Raw genomic sequence first — 17,954 nt, forward strand, 5'->3', positions numbered from 1 at the left:
CCGTGTTGGTGACAAAAAATGATCAAGGTGCAGTGCAGTGCAGTGAGCCTCCTCCGCTGACTTTAATTGGTGACGGGCTGTTGTTAATAGCAATCGGAAACGAAGTAGGAAATTTGTTTGCTGTTTTGCATGATTTTTGTATAAAAAAAAGGGCCATTTCCACAATCAGTGATGTGTTTATAACCGCAGAAACATATTAGAAGACTGTGGTAATTCACCGCGCATGAAAACATCCACTGCATGACTGAAATAGGTACGTTTTGTGACAATATCAATAAGCTTACTTTTTTTTGTATAAACTACAATTGATGAACTACAATGTATAGTATAATAATAGAATTATAATATGTACAGTTAACGTTCCAATAATTTAGGTATGCCAGGCAAACCTTAATTAACACATTTGTTAATCAACCAAATTCGCCTAGAACACAATACATATTTTACATAGAAATTTAAAAGAACAGGTAGGTCAAGGAAACCTATAGACATAAATAATAATAATAATTAATAATAATATTTATTTCTATTATAGCCCATTACATACAAAATCTCAATGCGCTTTACAATATATTAAAAACACCAAAACTACAAAGATTATTGCACAAATACATTTCAACTATATCAAAAATATACAACTAATACCCAGATAAAACTCAGAACCAGCTGAGATGAGACTAGTTAAAAGGTAAACAAATTTAAAAGTTTAAGAAACATCACTAAATGCATTGGTAAAAAGGTGAGTTTTTAAAATACTCTTGAAATGATTGATGGAATCTGCACATCACAAACACAGCCCACTGGAGACATCGGGTCTTGTGGAGTTGGTAGTCCGTACGGTGTGGGACCTTGGGTTACATGTAAGTTAGCTCAATCGATAAGGCGTTCGACTATGGTGCAAGAGGTTGTGGGTTCGAACCCCAGGTGGCGGTGCTTGTATGTCTAAGGAAAATACACACTTAATGTTTTGCGCAGGTCAGATATTCGAAAAATTTCTTCAAAATTTCATCAAAGGTATATAAAATTGGTACCCACCTTATTGTGCTTGCTATATCAAGACTCAGTTGAAACAAAATTAAGGATCGAATGCATTTTACAATGTAGTGTCCAAAAAGGCATTTTACAGGCCCAGTCGTCACCCAATATCCCTCGCGGTTCCGATTTTGGAGATCGCGCGAGAGGAACTCTGATGGTGGACCCATTAGCCCAATTCGACTCAGGATGTCATGTTTTTGTGCAATGTTCATCGTGTGCCTATTTTCATTTTTTTCTTATTTCTTAATGATATATATTTGGCCATGCGTCGTGAACTCGCCGACTTTGCGTCACACCTTGATTTTTCTGTCACAATGCACCTTTTTTGGTATAAATTGTCATATATCTGGAAATCTATACACCCTATGATAGTAAAAGTATACATTTTTGCTGAACCATGAAATGGTATCAGCCTATAAGAGTGAATGTTACTAGCTTACTTACTAGCTTACTTACTAGCTTACTTACTAAGTTACTAGCTTACTGACTAACCATTTGGTCTGAAATGGACATATCTCTAAATGCCACAAAGGTATGACCACCTGAGTGGTGTCATATGAAAGAGGAAAACATAAAGAATATAATAAAAATATTTTCAAACGTCGGAGGTCATCCAGGGGTCACAGGGGTCAAAAAAGGTCATTTTAACTGAAAATGCTCCGATTGAGCTTAAATTTAAATGCAATGATCCTTGTGACATTCTAAACATGTTTCAAACATTTTTTCAAATTTATTTAAGGTCATTAAGGGGTCATAATGGGGGTCAAAGGTCAAGGTTCTCAAAATGCTCCAATTGAGCTGAAATTTAAATGCAATGATCCTTATGACATTCTAAACATTTAAAAAATATTTTAAGATTCATTTACGTTCATTAAGGGGTCGGTCATAAAGGGGTCAAAGGTCAAGTTTTCCAAAATGCTCCGATTGAGCTGAAATTTAAACACAATGATCCTTATGACATTCTAAACATGTTGAAAATATTTTTAAAATTCATTTAAGGTCATTAAGGGGCAATAAAGGGGTCAAAGGTCAAGTTTTCAAAATGCTTCAATTGACCTGAAATTGAAATGCAATGATCCTTATGACATTCTTAACATGTTTTAAATATTTTAAAATTCATTTAAGGTTATTAAGGGGGTCATACAGAGGTCAAAAGTCAAGTTTTCAAAATGCCAGCTTCTCACGATCAAGGTATATTAAAACGGCAATTAATGAAACAGTCTTATTAAAATTAATACTATCCTGCACAGTATTGCTGCTTGATCAGATCGTCACAGTCATCCGCCTAACTTACCTTGTGCCCTTGCAAAGGGCACAGTTGCTCTAGTTTATTTTATATTCTTTACTTTTCCTCTTTCATTAACACCACTGGTGGTCATACCTTCGTAGCATTTCGAGATTATGTCCATTGCAGACTCCGGGTGACAGTGGTATAGGCCTACCACAATAAACTGCCAAAGCCACATGGTTCAGCTATGGTGCGGTTATCGCTCTAGTTGGAAAGCTATTGGTCCAAGGAATCTAAAAATGGAATCAGAATTAGTGTAGGGTATATGTGAAAAGAAATAATGTAAAAAATGCAAGCCCATTTTATATTTTTGATGAATTTTACTTGGGGTACTGGTTTTCATTCATGTGTACCCCTCCATCAATTTTTATTGCAGTTTTGAAAAGTTCAGACCATTACTTTTCTGATGATATAGGGGTTTATGATAGTAAACCAATGTGTATTTCAGAAAATGGCTGGTGAAATTTGATACCGATTCAACCCATCAGTCTAGTACATTTTGAAAAATATTTTCTTAGGGTAACACCCTACACTAATTTCAATTGCATTTGTGGATTCCTTGAGCCAAGGGCTTTCCAAAAACGTACTTTGGCTATTCTAGGGGGTATACTTTTAAAAATACAGCGATGGTAATCTCTAGCAGTATATTGCGCTTGAAAATTTGGGTTTACTGTGTAGAGAATAGGGATGAATTTGTATGTCATGTGACTTACCTGTGACTATCAGTCCTCTTACATGTATATTCTTTTAAGAAAGTTAAGGTATTTAAATGTTTACATGGACAACTAAGCTATCATTTGATACCAAATGTATAGTAATAAGGACACATTTGAAGTACATAATGAACAATTTTACAATTGGATGCACTTAAAATACAAACTACCCATAGAGTTTGTACATGTACATGAGTGCACCGCTGCCACATGCACCGCTGCCACCACCACCCCTGACTTGGTCAATTGGATTGGATGCCATTCTGCCAATGTTCAAGATATCTTAATGAAACTGTCCATAGTTACTAATCAATATCTTGGCCTTCATTTGATACCAAATTTACTGTCATTGTAGGGGTTTTACCAAAACTTCGCCCTGACGAACGAACTCTCGGCCTATTTGAGACAGATCGATCCCTACTTTGCAGAATGTAACCTGGGATTCGTTGAACATACGCACCAAACACAGTTTTCACTTACAAACCAATTCTTTAATATCTCTTTAATACTCGTTGATAATTCACAATATACTGTTAGATAGCTATTTAGTCTGATTTTAGTGATTTAGTGCATTCAGTGGTAGAACAAATTGTAATTACCACGGGTAACTTTCCGCCATTTTGTCTGTCTGATTTGTTTACACGACTTCTGCGCAAGTCCAGAGATGAGCTAAATTTAGATCGCTTACTGAATTAAGGGCGCACCTCACATACAAATGCTTAAAGCCTAAATTGGCACCAACAGTCATACCTATATTTCTTCCAAAGATACACTCAAAAAACAAAATGATCACAGTGAAAAGTGTGACGCCACCACCCTTTTTGGGTGTTGAGTCCAAAACGCATGGCCATTTATAATTCAATGTGTATTTTGTTTTTACGTACACATGTTTTAATTGTAAAGCGCCTTGTGGTCTTTGATGTAATGCGCTATATAAGAATAAATTATTATTATTATTATATTATTCCTGCACCCCTGGTGCGTCACATAGTCCCACATCAACCTCCTCGAATTAGGAGAGAACTTTCCACCATTTCGAGGAGGTGATCGTTGGATCACATATCGTTGTCCAGACTGACAACACAACCTATGCCCAGCGAGGTCACGTCACACTCGGTATATATATTGCACATAAGGCAAAAAAAAAAGGTTTGTCTCAAAGCTCACGAGAAATTTAAAAACAAATGCGAAATGCGATTTTTTTTTTTTTTTTTTTTTTTTTTTTTTTTTTTTTTTTTTATTTTTGAAGTCACAAACTTACATGTACAAACTTCAATATGCACTTCAAATACAGCAGACCAGCTGTTAATTATTACCGATCCTGTAGAATAACTTACATACCGTAATCTTCAATTTCATGGAATCCCGTTGCTCAGAATTGCAATTTATGTCATTTTTATCTGTCAAATGCGCTGTGGATGTGCTCAGAGATTTTATGATATGCTCCATAAATCACAGGTGTGAAACTGACTTTATACCACTCGCTTTCGCCGCAGAAAAAGCGAAGCCTCCGCTACCTCGTGGCATGACGTCATCATGGACATGTACAAAATCTCTGATGGGCGCCTTATTTATTTATAACCCGCTTTGTGATTGGTTGCAAACACCATTCATCGCAATCGTAAGCCAATCAATGAACGCGACGGCCTTTTACGGTATGAATTAATGTGACCCGCCAGTAAAGTGCGTCTAACCTGATTGGTTTACAAAACTACTTTGATAATTGCTAAGCCAGTCAGCGTGCTCGATGCTTAACAACCTGGTCGTAGAGGTTTTTTTTTTTTTTTAATAGGCGAATTCACATGGTGATCCAGCGATCGAGTATAAATTCAGCATGACTTCAGCTTTCGCAGGTGCAATAACAATACGTGGACACAATCAGTGACATTTACACAATGCAATAATGAATTATTTATGACATGCATGGGCTGGATTTTACGATCGAGGTAAGGTTTTCGGCCTGTCCCTGCGTGAATATCGTTAGTTTTCAGCATCAAAGATACTTATGATGACCAGTTTTTTGCGGACACTTTGATAACAGGTAACTTTTATAGGTCATAGGGTAGAAACGATAGTTGTACAATTGTACGTAAATATACATTTTGTTATAGGCCTAAAATGTTTACAAAAATATATTGGTCCGTACGTTGTGCATGTATTCAGTTGTTCGACATATAAACACAACCATGGTGGCCTTCATGTACCTCAACAGACAAGGGGGCACCAGGTCACCTCGGTTGTGCCTGCACGCACTGCACCTGATAGGGTGGTGCATGTCCAGGCAGATTACGATGAGAGCGATGCACATCGCGGATTCGCGGGCATCACCAGCATCCTCGTGGACGGTCTGTCACGAGGAAGGGTGTTGGGACAGAATAGTCCCTTGCTCCGCGGGGCGTCCAGAGGATCTTCGAGGTAGGGTACCAGCCCTCGATAGATCTGTTCGCATCTCATCACAATCATTAACTGTCAGTGTACTGCTCAAGGGTCGCCGACCCCAAGCATTCGCCATGGACGCTCTGTCCGTAGACTGGGGAGGGGTGACAGCATATGCATTTCCTCCGATCTCACTGCTCACAAGAGTGGTGGCCAAGATCGGGATGGAAGACTGCAATGTCATTCTGATCACACTGTTCTGGCCGTTCTCCCCAGCTGACAGTGACACATACATGTATCTATCAAAAATACAGGCGGAATAAAAGTGAACTGTGATGCAAGATGTTCCATATAAAAAGGGAGCACGGTGGCCTAGCGGAACGGGCACTGACTCATAATCGGAAGGTTGTGGGTTCGAGCCCCGGCGACGCCATCGTGTTGTGCCCTTGAGTAAGGCACTTTATCTCGATTCTCCTCTCCACCCAGGTGTTTAAATGGGTACCAGCATTCTTAATGCTGGGAAGGTAACAGACACTCGCTGTAGAGGAGGTGTAGCAATCCCCCTATAGCAACATTACATGGAGGAGTCTGGCCCAATCGCCAATGAAAGAGAGATGGGTACTCCGATCACTGTTTATACGGGATCGTCTCCTTTACCTTTACCTCCTTTATAAAATTTGAATTCACCTGGCATACCTACATGTATATCCAGTCTGGACACATATCACACGTTCCATATAAAAAAGGTGTTCCATATGAACAAATCCTGATGGAGCTACAATGTAATGAAATGTGTGTATTGTTTTTTCAGATTTTTCAAGATGTCATCCCGCAAGAGAAAGCTGCATTCTGAAGATCCAGGAAGTGATGCATCTCTATCCAAGAAGAAGAAGACCAAACATAGGAAGAGACCAAGGAGCTTGTTTGAAAAACCAAATAACAGTGGTGTGTATTCTGTATAATTCAAGTACAAATTTCATATACTGTAAAAGTAGACATTTTCGCGAGTGGACATAAAATCGCGAAAATAAAAACTCGCGAAAATAACCTTTTGCATTAGGATTCTATTGTATCAATATCAAAACCGTGAAATTTAATTATCGCGCAATTGACAAAATCTTCAAAATCGTGAAAATATTGACTTTTACAGTAGGGGCCTACTTTGATCAGCTTGTAATCGGCAGGCCTTATAACATCGCGGATTAATATCAAAATATTTTTTTATTTTGAGAATTGTCTTGTGACATCTCACCAGAAGCATCACAAATTATTAATTCAAGTCCAATACTTTGTATACTCTAAAAACACACAAAATATAGACCAGACAGGTCAACTAATACCACTCTTTCGTCTGCCTGCTTTCTGGCGTAGTGGGTGAGAGCCTAATATTTCCCGCCTATTACGAGCTGATCAAACTATAGGGACTTGTGATTTGCTTTGATTTTCTGCAAATAGCAGTCTTTCATATTTTCCATGGTTATAACCTTAGGTCTTATCCAGTGGCATGGTGTGGGTCATCATATTGGGGGGGGGGCACCAACCTTGATGGGGGCACCGGGTGTGATGGGGGGCACAAGCTGTTTTTCAGCCATTTTCCAATGGGATTTTCTAAATTTTCAGATCGATTGGGGGCAAAAGAATATTCATTCAACATTTTGTCCATTTGTTGTAGGCGAAGTAAAAATTAAATCATTATTCGGGGCACATCAGACGGAGAACATCTGTACTGATAGCTAACAAAGAAGACACAAATAGACCAAATTGAAATGACCCTAAAATACCTTTTAATCACATCGGATGTGACTCAATTGAAGCAGACAAAAATATTGAAAATTATTTTGTAATAAAATTTAATATTTTCTTCTCTAAAATGCCTAAAAGACGCATCCAGAAATTGTCTGTTTTACATAATGTGTTTAGGAATGGAGACAGTGTTTGAAATATGGAGGTTGTCCCGAGGGCAACTAAAACATAAATTCTGCTTTGATTGTCCCCATAATGTGTCATATTTTAAAATGCACAAAAAAAAAATCAAATTTGATGTTTTTTGCTCTGGAAAATCTGTAGCCACAAATTGGTAAACCTGTATGTGCAAGCTTCAAAAATTTGCCATTCTGATCATGAAGATATCAAGCACTGGCACCATTAAACGTGTAGGTTAACACAGTGAAATGGTTATATTCAGAACTGGAGGTCCATAGATCTCTCTTTTAAGCCTAAAAATAATTGTTTGATTGGTGTAACCCGACCAACTCTAATATTAGGCCAGACCCTAGAGTTTTTTGTTGTTGTTTTGCAAGAAAAAAAAACTCCTAAGGCTTTTATCAAATGCAATTTACAGCTTGAAAAGTAAAAAAAAAATCCCGACCTATCTACCCTAATTTTTTTACGCCGATCAAACAATTTTTTTAAGCCCAAGGATACAAATTACAATCAAACGTGACAAGTCAAAACCGCAGATCAATAAAATTAATGTCAAGTTTTTATTTATAAATCATGATTTTTGAGGTAAAATAAATTGGTTGTCCAGGGGACAAGTACACAGCTCGAACAATGTTTGGAGACATTGCTGAACAAAATTTAGGAAAGTATAGTGTATGATTTTAAAAGGATACTAGTGGTAAAACCCCATTCTTTGTGTTCTTGAGTTTCACTTTGGATATTTATCCTTGCAAGTACATGTAAGCAAAGAAACTCACAAACTTTCTCTAGTAGGCCTACTTATCTTTCAGAAACACACAGTATTGACATAAAATTGTGTTTTATTCGGGGGCACTCAACTTTTGAAGTGACTGTATGTGTCTGTCAATATAGGCTTGAAGTCAAATATAACTGATGACCCCCCCCCCCTTTTAAAAGTCATACCTGATGACCCACTTTGTTAAGCTCCGACTACAAATATACCCAATGACCCCTTTTTTTCGTTTAAAAATGGTATCATCAAAATGCCACAAAATAATGCAAAAACTTTCAAATTCTGTTATTTATTTCAGCAAATTTGTATTGTTAATTTGGTGGGCAAGAAGTAGATTTTTGTTCCATTTTTTTTTTTCAAAATTTGCTACCAAAAAAGTACCGATATGACCCATTTTTTAACATTTTATACCCAATGACCCCCCTTTTTCATAGATATTATACCCAATGACTCATTTTCATTTTGTTTGTACTCAATGACCCCCTTTTTTAAACAATGTTTTGTACCGATAGGCCCATACTTCCGAACGCTGGTAGACACATACCCATACTTCTAAAGTTGAGTGCCCCCGCCCCCCCTGGATTTTATTCTTGAAGAAATTGTTAGGTTTGATTTGTGATACAATCACTTCAGAGTTCTTCTTGTCAAAACCAACAATATTTTACTGACCTGACAGCGGTGTTCGAAATAAGCACTAATCCTCTTGTCCAAAAATCATGGGGACAACCATATTGAGCTATGTACTTATCCCTGGACAACCACTATATTTTACCTCCAAAATTATGATTTATAATATAAAACAATTGACATTAAATTTTGACTTTTGACTACATGTTTGATTGTAATTTGTATCCTGAAGCGAGATCTATAGACCACACTGCTAGCATATAGTATTATAATATGTGATGTGTGTTCCAATATCTGTGTGTCCACTTGTTCAGCTGAGTTACATTTCACTGAGTTACCCAATGGTGGCAGTGCTTGAGATCAGCATGATCAGAATGACGAATTTTGAAGCTTGCACAGGTTTTGCAATTTGTGGCTACAGATTTTCCAGAACAATGACATAAAACAAATTTGATTTTTTGCAGTCAAAAATATGACACATTTTGGGGACAACCAAAATGTTTTGAGGACAAGCAGAATTTATGCTTTAGTTATCCTGATCGAGTTTTCTTATTTCGGACACTGCCTGACAGTTTCAGTCATCTTGGTCATAGGCCATCATCGGAGTGATGGTACTTGATCCTTCCTTTTAGTTGCATGGTCACCAACATCATGTGATCAATTGGGGCATCGCCAAAATTCTTGAGGAATGTGATTTGAGGGCTCACCGCATCAAAAAATCCATGTGGGTACGAAAAAGAGCTCCAAACACCATGAACAGAGATGAGAGGGCCCATTTTCTCAGTCACTATATGATCCACTTCTGGGCACTAGTGCGCCCTCTGTTGGTGACCAATCAGCTAAAAGGAAGGATCAAGTACCATCACTCTGATGATGGCCTTTGAGCAAGATGGCCGAAACTGTCAGGTCAGTAAATATATTTGGTTTTGACAAGAAGAATTCTCAAGGAATCAAATTGTATTATTTGTGCATATTGATCTATTTGTGGGGCAGTTTAATAAGACAAACAATTGTGCATGAAATGTTTTGTTTTTCATTTGAAATCTAGATATACTGCTTATGGAAGACATTTATAACCTTAATCATGTCACATATGGAATGTGAATGTCAAATAGATCATCCATCTGAATGGGTTACTACATACATTTGAAATGTACACCCCCTGTGTGGACGATTACCTTCAGATTTTAAGTTTTGGGGTGTATGAATTTCAATTGGAATATTCCGATATCTCTGCATTTCTCTTTATTAAACATTTTCTAGTCTTTCATACATACCGTATTTCATCAAATAGTCGCCCCCCCCCTCAAATAAACGCCCCCACCACTTTTTTCAACCAAGATGTTTCAAAAATGCCGATATTTCCATGCCATCTTGTGTAGTAAGCTTACCAAGTTCCCCACATGGTCGATATAGCGTCAATAATTGGCGAAAATCTGGATTGGAAATCCGGAAGTGAGCCAGAAGTCAGTGTTTCTAGTTCATATTTCATCATTTTAGCGTTTTTATCGTTCTAAAATTGACCTTGAATAAACGCCCCCCCCCCCCCTCCTTGGGAAAATGTAACGCCCTCAGGGCGTTTATTTGATGACATACAGTATATGCATTATTAGTTCCCATGCAGTTTGGGCGTCAATCCGCGTCATCATGGTTTTATATAGTACTGATTTTATTCTTTTATGTGTGTTTTTTTAATGTGTTAATATCTTTGTATTTTTAATGTGTATAGTGCAATAGTTTTGTTTAAAATGTACATCTCATGACCAGTTTGCAAGGCTTGGGTCCACTCATATCAGTGCCTGCCACTTTTGCTGGGCCCTGGCAGCAGGGACTGTCTTTTGAGGAGAGGGAGAGCAATCACTCTCTTTGAATCTGATATAAGAGAATATGATTTTAGCTCTCATTAGTTGATCATTCTCTCCTTACATTCTATTGTAAATGCTCTAAACAGCTCTCCTTGAAGGCTCCAGAAGAGCTATTTAATGTATTATAATGCTCTCTTGCAAATTCCAAAATACAGTCCCTGTGGCAGCCCTTGATCACTGGTCTAATGTTGCAGAATTGTCTATTGAATAATAAATGTGTAAATGTTGTTTGATTATTCTACAGATGTGAATGATTCAGACTTTGAAGATGAAGCTGACAATGATCCTGATTGGATTGCAGAAAAACAATCAAATTGCTTGTCTTCAGAGGATGAGGGTGATACAGCAATTGATAAGTGTGATGCTTCTACTAAGGGTGCAAAAAAGGGGAAAAGACGGAAAGGGAAAAGAAGTTTGACACAGAAAAAGGGAAAGAAAAAGGAGAGCAGCGAGGAAGTGCAAACTGTTGTATGTACAAAGAGGAATGAAGGAGGAAAGTCTCGTGGAAAGATAGCCCTTTTTGTTTGTCACATTTGTCAGAAGGAAGTGAGGAGTTTAAGTGTTCATTTAAGAACGAATCACAGGGTATATCCAACAACAAATTGTGATCAATGCATGAGACCTCAGACTAAGATGAGCAATCATCGACGTGGGCATGTAGAAGATGAAAAGGGTCAAACTGTGAATGGTCCGCTTAAGTGTTTGAATTGTATGAAATGTTATGATGATATGAGTAAGTTTGACATTCACACAAGATATTATTGTCCTCTCAATGATATGGGTGAAAAGAAAGGCAACAGTGGAGACAGTACAGAACAGGATGAAGCTAGTCAAGCTGCAGCACAGGAAAGGAAAGCGCATTTTGTTTGTCATATTTGTCAGAAGGAAGTGAAGAGTTTAAGTACTCATTTAAGAACGAATCACAGGGTATATCCAACAACAAATTGTGATCAATGCATGAGACCTCAGACTAAGATGAACACGCATCGACGTGGGCATGCAGAAGATGAAAGGGGTCAAACTGTGAATGGTCCGCTTAAGTGTTTGAATTGTATGAAATGTTATGATGATATAAGTAAGTTTGACATTCACACAAGATTCTATTGTCCTCTCAATGATAAGGGTGAAAAGAAAGGGAACAGTGGAGACATTACAGAACAGGGTGAAGCTAGTCTAGGTGCAGTGCAGGAGAGCAGGAGTGACAAAGTATTTAAATGCGATTCCTGTGAAGCTAAATTTGAAAGTTTCTCTGATTTCCAAGCCCATTCTGCCAGCCATGTCCTTACAAGACAGACAAAAACTCAGAGATCTGTGAGATGTCCAAAATGTAGTTTGGTATTTAGAAGTTTTCAGTATCTTCAAGTTCACAATACAAAGGTCCATAGCGACAAAGAGTTGCAAGTTTACAAATGTAATGTTTGTCAGAAAGAGTACAATCACAAGAGAGGACTGCAAAATCATAAGAGTAACTATCATAGGGAAAGAACTTTTCGGTGCCAATTTTGTGATCTGGTTTTTCCGTCACGTGCAAAAACAATATGCCACGAACGGAATAGTCATGATATTTCTACTAAAGCAAAATCTGTATGCGAATACTGTGGGAAGGTAGTGATGTCAAAACTCAAACATCAACATATCAGAAAATATTGCCCTATGAATCCAAACAGACGGGAGAAACAAAAGAAGCAACAATCTGCAAAGGATGATATGCCATCTGGTAGCAATGTAACCTCAAGAAGGAATTTTGCACAGCTAACATCATCTAAATCACAACATCTTGGATCATCAATGTGGGTTACTAGTAGAATACCTGAATCTGAATGTTATGAATGCAAGAAGTGCTGCATATTGTTTGAAAGCCAAGATAATTATGTCATACATAAACAAAATTGTCAAGTGGTAGCTAAAAATGAAAGCGATAATAATCATACTGGCAATGTGAATGAGAATCAAAAAGAAAGGGAAGTCTACGCTTGCGAGGCTTGTCCAGAGATATTCAGTAAAATGTTGAGATTACTTGAGCACAAGGCATCACAGCACAGCATTGCTAATGAGAGTCAAAAGGAAAGGGAATTCTACAAAAAAATGTACACTTGCGAGGCTTGTCCAGAGATATTCAGTGGTATGTTTAGATTACTTGAGCATGAGGCATCAGAGCACAGCAAGTTCCTGGTGTGTACAGATTGTAATGAAACCGTCCCAGATGAGGAGACCTTAGAGATGCATGTAATGCTTGAGTGTCCTGAGCGATACAGACTCTTCTCAACTAAGAAGACTCCAAGATGGGGACCTATGGTAACAGAGGCAAGCAATGAGAGAATAGAGATTAACCAAGACTCATTTGGAAACCATGACACATCTGGAAATCCAGACGACAGACTCTTCTCAAATAAGAAGACTCCAATAGACGTAGCCATGGTAACTGAGGCAAACAATGAGAGAATAGAGATTAACCAAGACTCATCTGGAAACCATGACACATCTGGAAATCCAGACGACAAAATCTTCTCAAATAAGAAGACTCCAGGAAGCGTAGCAATGGTAACAGAGGAAAGCAATGAAAGAATAGAGATTAACCAAGACTCATCTGGAAACCATGACACATCTGGAAATCCAGACGAAAAAATATTCTCAAATAAGAAGACTCCAGGAAGCATAGCAATGGTAACTGAGGCAAACAATGAGATAATTGAGATTAACCAAGTCTCACCTGGAAATCCAGTCAAGAGTTTGTCCAGATCCTGTATAGATGTAAGTGATGATGAGAGCGTTAGCAAGCAAATGAATGCATTGCTTGGAGAGGATAAACAAAATCTGTCTGGAATAGAGGAGGAAATGTCTGTAAACAATGCTGAAAATGATAAACAACATGCATCTGGACTCTCAGAGGAAATGCCTGTAAACAATAATACAAATGAAATTAGCTATGACAAAAAGAAGAACAGAAATCACCCAGTTGCCACCTGTAAAATATGCAACAGGGGACTTGCTTCCCAACACTTAAAAAGACATGAAAATGCACATGCATTGGACCAACAACGACAATCTATCAACGGCCAGTTTGCATGTCCACATTGTTCAAAACGATATGAAAAAAAACGTAACTTAAATTTGCACAAACAGTTATTCTGTTATCATGATCAGCCAGATTCAAAGGTAGATGGTTGTGAGTTAGATCCAGCAGTTGGACTTGAAAAGCTTCCTGCTTGCACCATTTGTTTTGCAAGATTTGACAATAAAGAGCTTTTAAGTCTACATAAAATGATCCATGTTGTTCATGTCGTAGCAGATCAGAGTTTAATGGGTAGTACATGTACTACCAGTACAAGTGATGAAAAGGATATTGAAATCGATTGTGGGTATGTTAACATAGCAGGGGCGAAAAAAGAAATAATTTGTGATCTTTGCAATGTGGAATTTTCTTCTACGGAAGCCTTGAAGGAGCACCAGAAACGTGTGGCATTGACTCGGCCAAAGTACCCCCATCTTTGCCCATGTTGTTATAAGACAAGAGTAGTAATAAAAAGTGAATGTCACTTTTTGCAGCACAAAAAGCAGTTCAAAGTTTTGTGCGAGTTCTGCGGACAACATTTTAAGGATATTAGAGCTCTACCCAAACACATAAAGCATGGGCATGATTATGACTATCAAAATAAGAAAAAATGCCCTGGGTGCCATAGAATATTCAGTCATCAAAACTATATGCAGCATGTTGAGTATAATAAGAAAGAAGTAGAGCGTTTAAACTGCAAATGTTTGTCGTGTGGGGAAGTATTTGATAGCGTGAAAACGTTAGACAAACATGCAACTAATGAATTCAAGAATAATTGTAATATTTGCTGTCAACATAATTTTCCACAATTTAGCGACCTGGAAAAGCATGTAGAGGAGTTTCACAATGTTAGTGCAAAAGGACGATCAAAGAAACTTCAAAATTTGTGCAAGCATTGCGATAAGGTATTTGATAAAGCTAGCTTGCTATCGGCCCATGTGAAGAGTGTATTGGAAGAAGAATCATCTGAAAGCCTTTTGTGCTCATGGGAATTTAAATACTCAACCTGCTTGCATTGCGGAATGGTTTTTACAAACCATTCCGATTACAAACTTCATAAATATATTTGGAGGTATGATTGTAACATATGTCATAAGCATTTTCAAATTGCTACAGGTCAACGGGGTCATCAACATGCTCATCAACGGGATTCTGTCACAGAGTGCAAGTATTGCGGGCACAAGTTTAATACATTTACAGAGAGGAGGTATCATGAACATAATGTAAACCGCGGAAAGCTGATCCCCTACGAATTTCCATTACCGTGCCAAGATTGCGGCGAAACACTGTCTACAATATGTCAGTTGTATATTCATAAAACAAAAACAAGACATACACCGTATATGCACCAGTATATAGTTTCATGTAGATTCTGTCGTTTGCAGTTTGACTTTGAACAAAAATGTGGTATAGGAAGTTTCCGCGATCATATCAGGGCAGTTAATGAGGAGTGCATTTGTGGTGCCAAACTTGTCAACACATGCCAAAGGAAGATCCACAATATAAAACATCGGGAAGAGCGGCACGAAAAGTGGGTGGAGAAAAAGAAGAAGAGGAAAAGGGAGAGAGAAAAGATGGCGGTTGAAAATAAGAAGGAAAAAGAGGGAGAGCAAATAGGGTACATGAATAACACTGTGATGGAAATTGTGGATGAGGAGAGGAAAAGAGAGAGGAAGCAGATGGTAAGAGAGATTCACAAATATAGAAAAATTTTCAAAAATAAGGGCATGAAAAAGGCGGAGCAGGTGGTCAGCAAGAGGAAACCTGTTGGAAAACGATATGAATGTGTTCATTGTGGTGCTGTATTCAAAAGCCGTTCAAGGGTGCGGTATCACAAGAAGAAGAAAGCTATTAGGTGCAATGTGTGCAACATAGATATTCCACACTGTCAAATTGCAAAGCACAGGGTTCATAGAATCCAAGCCAAGACTTGTGGATATTGCCTCAAAGACATTTCACCTGGATACAGACTTCATGATCATCGGAAGTTTTTAGACAAAGTTTACCTCTGCAGCTGCGGAGAAAAGGTTCGGAGTACATGTCAGAAAGAACTTCATGAAGCTAGTGACAGGTTCGTATGCTATAAGTGTGGCAGACATTTCAAAACATATGAGGACCTAATTAAGCATTTGATAAGATACAATAATTTGAATGTTGTGAGTACAACGGATGATACGGCAGCAAATAGTAAGACTGGATTGTCAAAGGAAATGTCTTCAATAGAAATGACAACATGGGATACCATTCAAAAGGAAGGAAAGACACTTTATGTCTGTCTGCTTTGTGGTGAAGAGGTCGCTACACCTCAAGAAAAAAATGAGCACAAGTCGAGCTTTAAATATGAGTGTCCTCAATGTAAGAAACACTTCAAGACTCAACTAGAAGCTACTCACCATTTCACGTTGGTAGAGCATGACATTGCTTCAAGTTCCAATGGAAAACAAAAACGTACCAAGCAGACAACAGACCATGCAGGTAATGCCAAGAAAAAGAAAAAAGGAAAAGTTCATGATATTTTGATGGTCTATGGGGAACAGTCTGTGTGTTATGAAGTAGATCAACAATACATTGAGTGTGAACAGCAGTTGGAAAGATCTACCAAAGAAATTCAAATTGGTTATGACGTGTATTCTATTTTAACTAACAACACTACAGACCACACTGTTATAGGACTGGATAATTTAAGAAACTCTGGTGAAGCTGAAAACAAATGCCAAGTGTCCAGTATCAGTGAGACACTACAAAGAACTGATGGACCTCCTGCAACAACGCCTTCTGAAGCACCAAGTGTTAAACCGCATCAGAAGCAAGAAACTGCAACAAAAGGACCTGGCTATAATGGAACCAGAAAACAATATATATGCATTCAGTGCAAACAAGTTTTCATTCTGGCCGGTTTATACAAGCAGCATGAAAAGATTCACAACACCAACGGAGTTTTGTACACCTGCACAAAATGTGCTAGAATGTTTGATACACTATGCGGATTGGAGTATCATATAGCACGTATGTGTAAGCATTGCGGTAAGCATTTTAGCGAGGTGGAAGCCAAGACGGATCATGAGCAGCAATGTAGAATTGAAACTAATACAATGAACAACAAAATATCCAGTGATGTGAGGATGGCAGATTACAGTGAAGATAGTAGAAGTAGGTTAGTCACATCTAGGAAAGGAATCAGGAACACAAGCTGTGGAAATGGAAGAAGTTATGGAGAAAGTGGAAGAAATGGTAGAGATAGTGGAAGAACGGGTGGAGAAAGATGAGACAACAGATGGATCAGAAACAGATTCTGCATCTGAAACTGAACATATCAAGGCTGTTTCTAGTGAAGTTGAAGAGAAATTGTCAAAACAAGATGTAATTAATAGAATCCATGAAGACACACAAACTGAACATGAGAGTAATGAGCATAAAGATACCGAGGTTCAAATGACAGTAAGGGAAGATGATGCAATGGTGGCCAGTCAAACAGGGGATGGACTGCTACACCAGAAGAGCGAAACATCAAGGCGAATGAAACATAAAGCTCATGTAATGAGCATGACCAAACCAGCAACAAGAGGAGCTGGTCTGCGGAAGAATACTCTGAAAAATGAACAGAAATGTGAGTTTTGTTTGGAGATGTCAAAGCGTTATAAACAATGTTATGGAAATCGTGCATGTTGTCAGAATGATGAGTCTTTGAAATGGATGAGTTGTATATGCTTACATTGCAACCTGGAATTGCCAAGCAAATGTCATATTAATTTTCACCTTGCTAAATGGCATTTTCATTGTTCCAAGAGACAGTGTGGGAAGCATTTTAGCTCAAAACGCGTCTGCAGAACCGGCACTTTTGTTGCATGTCAAAGAGCTTTGTAAGGAACTGAAATTTGATTCAAAGCAAGATTTGGAAATGCATATGCGAAATTGGCATCAAAAAGTGTACAAAAAGATTCCAGCACCAAAACTACAATTACTGCTGGAAATATATTTGAAAACGAAGCTAATGCATTTGCTACAATCCAAAATGACTCTGGGAGTGCATGTACAGCAATTGAAATCCCAGTGGAAAGTGAGAAATTTGTAGTCGATAACCAGAATGCAGCTGGTACAATGCCCCCAATTGCAACTGATTTGAATCCCCCACATGCAGCTGGTGTCATTCCCGTCATGCAAGGAGTAAATTCACCAGTTCCTCTATCAACTCTTACTCAAGGAGTAAAACCAACTGTTACACCAGGAATCAGCGCACCCGTTTCAACACCAGGAGCTCCAGCATGTACCACAATGAGAGTAAATGTAATGCAGAGGGCCAACT

At 38.2% G+C, this 17,954-nt stretch overlaps 1 protein-coding gene across 1 annotated transcript; it reads left to right on the forward strand.

The window, feature by feature from the left end:
• Nucleotides 1-35: 35 nt before the first annotated feature.
• LOC140157148 (uncharacterized) lies at nt 36-16,917 on the forward strand. Its single transcript, XM_072180230.1, has 3 exons — nt 36-253; nt 6,224-6,357; nt 10,844-16,917. Exons 2-3 carry the CDS (start codon nt 6,234-6,236, stop codon nt 16,915-16,917), a joined length of 6,198 nt encoding a protein of 2,065 aa, XP_072036331.1. The 5' UTR covers nt 36-253; nt 6,224-6,233.
• The last annotated feature ends 1,037 nt before the right edge of the window (nt 16,918-17,954 follow it).

This window comes from Amphiura filiformis, chromosome 7, assembly GCF_039555335.1.
Source record: "Amphiura filiformis chromosome 7, Afil_fr2py, whole genome shotgun sequence".
Taxonomy (NCBI): domain Eukaryota; kingdom Metazoa; phylum Echinodermata; class Ophiuroidea; order Amphilepidida; family Amphiuridae; genus Amphiura; species Amphiura filiformis.